General features: G+C 46.0%; 1 protein-coding gene across 2 annotated transcripts; it reads right to left on the bottom strand.

Moving 5' to 3' along the window:
* Positions 1–600: 600 nt before the first annotated feature.
* Positions 601–4,451, bottom strand: HILPDA (hypoxia inducible lipid droplet associated). 2 transcript variants are annotated; one of them, XM_060196531.1, is made up of 2 exons: positions 4,336–4,451; positions 601–1,401 (listed from the first exon to the last, which is right to left on the bottom strand). In XM_060196531.1, exon 2 carries the CDS (start codon positions 1,366–1,368, stop codon positions 1,174–1,176), a length of 195 nt encoding a protein of 64 aa, XP_060052514.1. In that variant the 5' UTR covers positions 1,369–1,401; positions 4,336–4,451; the 3' UTR covers positions 601–1,173. The 2 variants fall into 2 exon arrangements, with proteins under 2 accessions (XP_060052514.1, XP_016045129.1); XM_016189643.2 differs by lacking the exon at positions 4,336–4,451 and adding an exon at positions 3,452–3,616.
* Positions 4,452–10,404: the final 5,953 nt, after the last annotated feature.

Raw genomic sequence — 10,404 nt, 5'->3', positions numbered from 1 at the left:
TATTTCAAGTCAATCACTGATAAAGTCAGTGTTATCATCCAAGAAATCAGCACTGTCAAAGTCTATTGTACTACTGGTGCTCTCTTGCCAGCCCTTGCATTATATTTTTATTGAACAATGCTTGATTAGACCTTATCTGCCAACCCCAACAGCCTGACACCTTTCTTAAGCTCTAAGCCCTTGGCGATCAGAAAGCTTTACACAACACAAAGCATTTTCTTCTTAGATTCCACTAGATGGCATTAGAGTTAAGATTGTGAGTTATTAACAGGGCTTTATTTACTTTAGAAAGATATTTATTCATGAAGAAAATAGGTGTTGAGAGAGACAGAACCAGACATCACTGTGGTACATGTGCTGCTGGGGGTTGAATTGAGAACCTCACGCTCAAGAGTCAGTGCTTTATCCACTGTGCCACCTCTGGGACCACAAGGCTTTCTTTAAATATCTATATCTACATGTATGTATGTATGTATGTATGTATGTATATCCATTGTGATCTCCCCAGCCCCCTCTCCAAAGTTTTAAGGTGTTAACTCAGATGTAGGAAGTAAGTCCCTTCCCTATCATTAATGTTAAGGCAACATGACACACTGTGGAAATAGCCATTCAACTTTTATTTCATTAGAAAAAAATCTTGCATAAGCCACACAGTGGCCATAATGCCCGTACTCTGAGTAGGTTCTGTCGTCACTTCACCGCTTCTAGGCCAACAGACAATGTACTTAGTGTTGGGAGCAAGGCATGAAAAATGTAAAACCAGGAGAACTGAACACTGGACAGTTCATCTTCCCCCTCCCTGAGCGGAGAGCAGAAGATGCCCCCCAAGTCTAAAGGCCACCTGGATAAGTGCTTAAAGGAGGAAGGAAAACCTCAGCGTCGTCCAGGGGTTGAGGCTGGAGCACCAGTGCCCCCGCGTGTCCAGGAGGTGTGAGCGCAGGGAGCCCGGGAGGGCGGAGCCAAAGGAAAGAGCAAAGCAGGAGCAACCCACTCACACCTAGAATATTTCTAGGCTCTTTTCCCAGGTCAGGGTGCAGCCGGATGGCGAGGCTCTTCGGAGCTTACTAACAGGCTCTGACAGAGCCGATGGCTCTGCATCTTCCCAAGCACACCTGGCTGGGGGTGTTCAGGTCAGAGTTCAAGGTTATGTGGCCATGTGGTCGGGGAGGAGCCTTACTGCACGGCCCTGGATGGGTGGTCTGGAAGGCCCTTGGGAGGCTCCGCACTGGCCAGCTGACCTCTGGTGGTCCAGGAATCGCCAGGCGCCGGGCCGTCCAGTAAGCCCCCCAGGGATTCCATCAGCCGCACGAAGAGGGAGAGGACTGTCAGCACCACACCGAGGAGGTAGAGGTTCAGCACATTCTTCATGGCTGCCCACTGCTTCTGGGAGATTCTAGGGGCCTGAGGAAAGAGAGGTCTGGGGTGAATTTACAGCCTGGCCTTTTGGGGATGTGCATGAACCTAACCCTGATCCTCTCGTCTTCCTGGGGAGCTGAGGTAGAGGCTTTGGCAGCCAGGGGGACACAGCCCCAAGCTCCCACACTGCAGAATATCCAAGTGTAGTCATACTGTCAGCTCAGCTCGAGGGCGGCTGACCCCCTCCATACTTCCTGGACCAAATCTCGAACATTCTTTACAACTTTTTCTTCCCCTGCAGTAAAAGCGTATTTCTGCAACCCAGGATGTGACGCAGCGGATAAATTACTGGTCTCTCGAGCCTCAAGTTTGATTCCGATAGCACATGTAATCAGAGTGATGTTTGTTTCTCTCTCTCCTCCTATCTCTCTCATAAAAATAAAACAAAGGGAGTCGGGGTGGTAGCGCAGCGGGTTAAGCGCATGTGGAGCAAAGCACAAGGACCGGCCTAAGGATCTCGGTTTGAGCCCCCGGCTCCCCACCTGCATGGGAGTCTCTTCACAGGCGGTGAAGCAGGTCTGCAGGTGTCTGTCTTTCTCTCCTCCTTTCTGTCTTCCCCTCCTCTCTCAATTTCTCTGTCCTATCCAACAATGACAACATCAATAACCAACAATAATGACAACAAAAGGGAATAAATAGATATTAAAAAGATATAAAAAAAACCTTCAAAAAATAAAACAAAAATGCATTTTTAATTTTAAAATTATCATTATTTATTGAATAATAAGAAATCAAAGGGGGAAGACAGACACCTGCAGCACTGCTTCACCATTTGCAAAGCTTTCCCCCTGAAGGTGGGGACCAGGGGGCTCGAACCTGGGGCCTTGTGCATTGAAATATGTGCGCTCAACCAGGTGCCGCCACCTGGCCCCACAAAAAATGCATTTCTCCTCCAGGTGCAAGGCCTAACTGCTGTGTCCTTTGTCCTCAATACAGGAACCTGTGGCCTTTCTCAAGGAGAGACAGACTCCTGTCCTTCTGTGGAGGTGATATTGTCAATACTACAGATTGAAGTTAATCCCAAACTTTTTTTTTTAACTTTATTTATTTATTATTGGAATCCCAAACTTTTTGAAAGTAAAAAAAAGCACCAAAGAAAACGTTGAGTGGGTCACATTTATCAAATCCACTTATTTAAGAAAATGCACCCTGGAGGCCAGCAGGAGCGCACAGCACAATGGAGCAGGCAGGACTTTCATGCCCGCGGCTGTAAGGCAATAATAAGACAGCTGAGCAGTGCTCTGCCCTCAAAACAAAATCTGCCATGTATTAGGCAGCCAGGAGGCTCCCGGGAACAAAGATTCTGCAGGAGTGAATCCTAGCCTCAGGGGGTGACAGACAAGAAAAGGAGCCTTTAGGCAGGGCCAGGAGATAGTCCCTGTGGTAGAAAATGCATTTTTCACCATGTGGAAAAGAAACCGGGTTCAAGGCCTCGGCCACACCACATGGAAGCACAGTGCGCAGGGGAAGCAGCTTCACGACCACCTTCTCTCCCTCTCTCTGTCCTTCACTCTCTAGCTGCAAGAAGGAATGAAGGAAGGTGGGAAGAAGAGGAGGAAGGAAGGAAAAAGAGAGAAAGAGAGAGAAAGGGAACGTGAGCCAGAAGCGGTGGAACCAACCAACCGCACAGGCACACTGCTCCAGTCCTTGCTGGGGAGGAAGTATAGAGGTGATGCGGAAAAAGTCTTTCATGCCTGAGGCGCCCAGGGTGCCAGGTTCAATCCCCAGCACCACCATATATATATACCAGAGCTGAGTAGTGTTCTGAGCGGGGGGGAAAAAAATTCCAGCAAAAGCCCTTGTGGCAACAACAATATAATCAGTAAATATGAAAGTGCTGAAAATTAAAAAATAATTAAAAGGGCAGAGGTTAAGGGTGCTTTGGGAGGGCAGGGCTGAGCCGCCGGAGCCCGCGCGGGCGAGCAGGACGTGGCTCCTGGAAGGAGCAGGGCTGCAGGCGGCCTGGAGGCGCAGATGCACCTCGGGGCCCCGCCACGCCGCCCGCGGAACTGGGGGCGCCCACAGGGCCGCTTACCTCCAGGAGGAAGGGTCGGGGGTGACCCGCTCGCTGTCACAAGGGGCCGTGCAGGCGTCTGGAGGACCGAGGGCCCAGGAGCCGCGCCAGAGACCAGCGCAGACAGCTTCACACAGGGAACGCGCAGCCTGCAGCCCAGCGCCGAGCCAGGCCGTTGCACCGCCCACTTATAGGCGCGTCCGACCGCGACCCCGCGCACGCGCACTCGAGCGCACAGGCCTCCAGCATGGCGGCGCAGGGGGGCCCCGCCCCCTTGAGTGGGGCCGCCTGGGCGGCGCTCGACGTCACTGCGCTTTCTCAACTCCAGAGCCAGGCGCTTCTGAGTCAGTCAGGCCGGGCAGCGGGATTCCACCCGGGGGGGCCCCTCAGGTGTGTGTCACCTCCCTGGCTTTTACCCGCTTTTTACTAGAAACACTGATTCTTCACCAGAGATGTCAACAGAGCGCAGTCTGTCACAGGACATCCGCTCTGTGTCCGTACAGTTTCACATCACCCCATGATAGGTGTCAGCATTACCTACTCCTTCACCAAATTGCCATCGCCCTCCACCATGGGGCGTTGAACCCCCGACGCCCTTCCCCTCCTCTTCCAGGTCCCCTAGGATCTGCGGAAACAGACCTCATTGTACGGATGTTTCACGCTGCCTTTTCCCCTGGCTGCTTTTAAAGTCATCGGCTGCTTGGTGAGAATGCGCTGAGATTCCACTGAAGATCTAGGTGCTTGCAGACCAACTTTCTGCCCAGATGTTGGAGTTGGGAAGACTTTGTACGCACCAGCCTCACAGCTCCCCACCCCACACCCCTAAGACGTGCTGTCTCCACGGCAGTCAGTGGTGGAGATACTGGAAAGCACATGTTTAACACAGGGGAAAAAAAGCAGAAGACCTTAGGCAGGGTCACTGAACTCCACCGCTGGCGATTCCGCTTGTCCAGGCCAAGTGCGAGGGCTACACGACACAGCAGCCCGGAGTTCCCACGCCTCTGCCTGCCTCGTTGAAAAGGGGATTGAAACAGCAGGAAGGGCGGAGTCTGAACCAGCCTCGACCTTTCCCCTACTTTTCCTGGCCCTGGGTCCTGCATGGTTGGGCCCGAGTGGGTGGGGAGGACTGGAAGGGAGAAATTCAGGGAGGCAGACGTGCTGGTAGGCAGGCAGGCAGGCTCTTTGAGATGATTTGTTTTACTCATCTTGGAGGAATTTCACTTACTGAGGTTTTATGCTCAGATCTGTGACTCTCTTAAGTCTCAAATTCTGAAATTACATTTCCAGGCATCAGAAACGCCACTGTTTGCTGGTTGGGGGACCTTGGACTAATCCTTCACCTTTCTGTGTTTGTGTTCCTGTTACATGGGATCAGAGCAGACGTTGCCTGGAAATGTTTTTATTTTATTTTATTTCATTTCATTTCATTTCATTCTTTTTAACTAATTAATTTTATTTAGGGTCAGGGAGATAGCTCAGTGGCTACACAAAAGACTATTTCTGAGGTTCTGAAGCCCCAGGTTCAACCCCAGACATCATAAGCCCGAGCTGAACAGTGCTCTGGTTAAAAAAAAAAAAATACTAGTAGTAGAACCAGAGCATCATTCTGGCATAAGTGACACTGAGGATAAAATTCAGGACCTCATGTGGGGCCAGGTGGTGGCACACTCAGTTGAGGGCACATGTTACCATGTGCAAGAAGGGGGGCCCAACCTCACCCACCCCCAACTGCAGAGGGGAAGGTTCACAAGCAGGGAAGCAGTGCTGCAAGTGTCTATCCCTTTCTATCCTCTCTCCCTTCAATTTCTCTGTCCTATTAAATTTAAATAAATAAATAAGTTATGTGTGTGTCCATAAAAAAAAAAAAAGAAGAATCTCATGTATGCAAGTCCAGCACTGCTACCCCTTTGCCCTTCCCCAGGTTGCTTTACCCAGAAATTGAGTTAATTCATATAAAGTACTGAGAACTAATAACCCAAGGGATAACAAAAGTGATGGTTGGAAACAGACTGACTTGAGTGTGAATTCTGTGATTTGCTGCCTATTTTCCTTGGGCTCTGTTCCCCTCCGTTTCGTTTCTTCTTAAGATTTTATTTATTTACCACATCAAATCAATGGGGTTTACAATCAACAATATTTATACACCTTTTTCATATTTGGGAGCTACTCTCTTCCCTGATCCAGCTTTCTGGTCCTTCTGCCAGCCATAACATCGTCTCCCCAGATAATAATTAGGATCCACCTGCATGTCAAATTTCAGGCTCAGGCCAAAAAAACACTAGTATAGCCACAGACTCTTTGGAATATAACTAAAATATGCCTAGTAGCTATCTATAAAGGAGACCCCCCCCCTTCATTTGCACTATTCCAGCCTTTAGGTCCATGACTGGTCAACAATTTGTTTGGCTTTGTATTTTCACTTTTTCTTTCAACCACTAGGTTCCAGATGCTATCATGATGTTGACCAGACTTCCCTGGACAGACAACCCCACCAATATGTCCTGGAGCTCTTATTCCTCAGAGCCCTTCCCCACTAGGGAAAGAGAAAGACAGGCTGGGAGTACGGATCGACCTGTCAACACCCATGTTCAGCAGGGAAGCAATTACAGAAGCCAGACCTTCCACCTTCTGCATCCCACAAAGACCTTGGGTCCATACTCCCAGAGGGATAAAGAATAGGAAAGCTATCAGGGGAGGGGATGGAATACAGAGTTCTGGTGGTGGAATTGTGTGAAGTTGTACCCCTCTTGTCCTATGGTTTAGTCAATGTTTAATTTTTATAAACAAAAACTTTAAAAAAGATTTTATTTATTTATTGATGAGAAAAATAGGAGGAGAGAGAGAAAGAACCAGACGTCACTCTGGTACACATGCTGCGCGGGACTGAACTTGGGACCTCATGCTTGAGAGTCCAGTGCTTAATCCACTGCACCACCTCCCGGACCACCCCCTCAGTTTCTTCATTTATAAAATGGGGGTAATGATAGTTTTTACCTACTAAGGTTGTTATGAAGATTAAATTAAATAAGGGGCAGAGTGGTGGCACACCTGGTTGAGCATATATGTTAAGGTGCTTAAGGACCCCGGTTTGAGACCCCGGTCCCCAACTGCAAGGGGAAAGCTTTGTGAGTGGTGAAGCAGAGCTGCAGGTGTCTCTCTCTGTCTCTCTCCCTTCCCTCTCAATTTATTGCTGTCTCTATCCAATAAATAAAAGTTAAAAATTTAAAAATAATAAATTAAATAATGGATTTGGAGTACTTAGTGGATGATGGCAAAATAAGGGGTAGTTATGAATCTAATTATCTTCTAAAGTCACTTTTGATAAATTTTCTGCAAAGCTTGGGAACTCAAAATGGAAGAAGAGAAAAGACAGGTTGATAGAGAAATATAAAGTAAGAGTATAACCAGAGTGACAGTGCTTTACTTGGGGATTTGGAATTTGAATATTTGCCATGTAGTGAATGCAACAGTAGAAATGAAGTAAACACTCACCAAGTAAATGACTTGTACCAAGAATTTTATGAAATATATATAATAAATTACATTTTTAGTATTTATTTATTTATTCCCTTTTGTTGCCCTTGTTTTATTGTTGTAGTTATTGATATCGTCATTGTCGGATAGAACAGAAAGAAATGGAGAGAGGAGGGGAAGACAGAGAGGGGGAGAGAAAGATAGACACCTGCAGACCTGCTTCACCGCCTGTGAAGCGACTCCCCTGCAGGTGGGGATAAATTACATTTATTACCTAAATTAATTTTCATAATAATCTGTTAAGTAGGTGCTATCACTTCCCTTCTGTATTTGTTAACCACATTTTAAAAAGACCTATTTAGGGGCCAAGTGGTGGCACACTTGGTAGAGCGCACATGTCACCATGCACAAAGACTTGGGTTCAAGGCCCTGGTCTCCCCTACAGGGGGAAGCTTCATGAGTGGTGAAGCAGTGTTCACCTGCTCTCTCTCTCTCTCTCTCTCTCTCTCTCTCTCTCTCTCTCTCCACCTCTATGCCCTCTCCCTTCTCAATTTCTCTGTCTCTTTAAAATGAATGAATAAATGAACATTTAAAGTAGATCTATATACTTACTTTTTCCCTCTTTATTTACTTATTAATGAGAAAGAGAGAGCTGGGGGAGAGAGAATCAGAGCATCAGCCTGGCACATATGATAGCAAGAATCAAACTCAGGACCCTAAGACTGAGGGTCCAGCACTATTCACTGGGTCACCTCCTGGGCCACACCACAGTTTTTTCCACCAAACGGGGGTAGAGAAGAATGCTTCAACGAGTCCTTTTTCATTCTCTATCTTTGTATTCAATTATCTTTCTTCTAGGGATCTTTGTGATGCTCATATAGCAGTAACAGGAACTATTTATTTATTAACTAGAGCACTGCTCAACTCTGGCTTATGGTGGTACAGGGGATTGACTTTGGAGTCTTGGGCAAGAGGGTCTCTGCATAACCTTGATGCTGTCTCCCCCACCCGAGATTTATCTATTAACAAGAGAGAGAACCAGAGCATTACAAGGGTGAATTGGATCGACCTTCCTGTGGTGCATCCCATGAGTACCCATTCATTGGGGAAACTGACGATCCTTCCTAGCCGACTGAATCCACATGGATCCCAGTCACTTTCAAAGCCAGCAACAAGCAGCTCCTGACAGATTTCAACCTGACGCTGTTGACTGGCTACGGAAGAAGGGCAAACACTAGAAGAAGAACAAGGGTGAATGCAATGCCGAAGGTCAAAATTGGAAGTTTACGATTTTAGAACCAATACTTCTGCCACTGTACCACCTCCTGGGTCTCACCTAGCGTTGGTTTCAATGGCATGTTGCTCCCTTTCCTGTTATTCCTTGCCCTTTTATTAGTGCCTATGTCCCTTCAGAAACCTGGAAAAAATCAATAGAATGAGTGCGTACTGTAATTTTGTTTTTATTCCATTCCATCACTAGCATCACCTAGTAGACTCTCAGAAAACACTGAAGCTGGACCAACAGAGCTTATTTGAACAGTTCACTTGCTTCGTCATGGACATGATCCAGGCTCAAACTTGGCCCCTTGTTGCACTTCGGTGCTGTCGTGTTTTTGTCTCTCTGTCTATATCTTAAAAAAAAAAAAAAAAAGGCAGGTAATGCAAAGAGATTCTCGGGCCTGAGGCTCCAAAATTATTATAGGTTCAATCCCTGTGCACCACCATAAACTAGAGTTGAGCTGTACTCTGGTAAAAAAAAATAATAATAATACATTTAAAAAGTAAAACATATAAACAAACAAAACAAAACAAAAAAAAACACAGTGGAGAACGTAGAGGAGGTTAAATTGTTATGTAGAAAACTGAGAAATAGGGGGCCAGGTGGTGGTGCACTTGGTTGAGTTCACATGTTATAATGCGCAAGGACCCAAGTTCAAACCCCTGATCCCCATCTGTAGGGGGAAGCTTTGTGAATGGTGAAGCAGGGCTGCAGGTGTCTCTCTGCCACTTTCCCTCTGTATCTCCCCCACCCCTCTCAATTTCTTTCACTCTCTATAAATAATAAATAAATGAATAAATAGAAAACTGAGAAATGTTACACATATACAAACTACTGTATTTTATTGTTGACTGTAAACCATTAAACCTCCCCCCCCAATAAAGAAAAAAAAAAAAAACAGCTTGTAGCAGTGAATCCCCAGTGGTGGTCAATAGAAAAACAACATGGGTCTAGGTAGTGGTGTACAAGTTACCATGCACAAGGTCCCGGGTTCAAGCCCCCACTCCGTAACTGCAGTGGGGATGCTTCATGAGTGTGGAAGCAGGGCTGTAGGTATCTATCTTTCTCTTTCCTTATCTCCCTCATTCCTTCTCAATTTCTTTCTGTCCTACCAGATTAAAAAATAATAAAAACCAAACAACAACAGCAACAAGACAAAGCACTGAAGACCTTAAGAAGTGGTTGCATAGTTGACCCACCCAGGAATATCACAGTCATCACAAAATTGATCTGAGGGTCCAAACTCCTTTGGAGAACATGTCCTTACACTGTGGGTGACTATAAGCTGATGTGATCTCTGTGGGAATCTCTTGGCAATATCTATAAAAACGAAAAAATTCACATGCCCTTTACCTTGGAATTCCACTTCTAGAAATGATCATTGTAGACAAACTCCTACATATGGAGACTGAAGTGTTTAGAGATAGTTATTGTCATTTGTAATAGCAAAAGATCATGGTGTGTGTGTGTGTGTGTGTGTGTGTGTGTGTGTGTGTGTAGGCTGCCTTTGACTGGGGCACTACTGGTTAAGTGAACTACTAGCACCAAGATCACACATTCACGCAGACCGTTCCCATAGGGCCAGAAAAAGCAAGCCTTGTGCATACTACCATGGTTTTCACAATAGCTTGTTGCAAATTTTGCTAGTACCAACTTGCAAGACAGGATGTACACAATGAGATGACTATGTCCTATCCACTGGGGCAGAGAGCTATATACACAGACAAATATGGGTTAGGATGCAGAGAAAATGGTATCTTTGTATATGTCTGTTGTGGATGTAAAATGCCCTGGCAACAGTTCCTCAAAAAATTAACAAAATTAATTACCCTATAGCCTAGCAATTCTATTCCTAAGTATAAACCCAAGAGAATCGAGAAGTATATGCTTACACAGAACAAATGTTCATAGCAGGGTCATTCATAGTAGCTTCAAAGTAGAAACAACCCATATATATATATATATATCAATCACTATTTTAAAAAAAAAATGTGTGATAAGAAACGGGGCAGTCGTGGTCCGGGAGGTGGTGCAGTGGATAAAGCGTTAGATTCTCAAGCATGAGGTCCTGAGTTCAATCCCCGGTAGCACATGTACCAGAGTGATATCTGGCCCTTTCTCTCTCTCCTCCTATCTTTCTCATTAATAAAATAAATAAAAGCTTTATATATATATATAAAAGAAACAGGGCAGCGGCAAAGCCAGTAGAATGCTTAACATT

This window comes from Erinaceus europaeus, chromosome 8 (assembly GCF_950295315.1).
Source record: "Erinaceus europaeus chromosome 8, mEriEur2.1, whole genome shotgun sequence".
Taxonomy (NCBI): domain Eukaryota; kingdom Metazoa; phylum Chordata; class Mammalia; order Eulipotyphla; family Erinaceidae; genus Erinaceus; species Erinaceus europaeus.
This window is presented reverse-complemented; position numbering and strand designations above follow the sequence as displayed.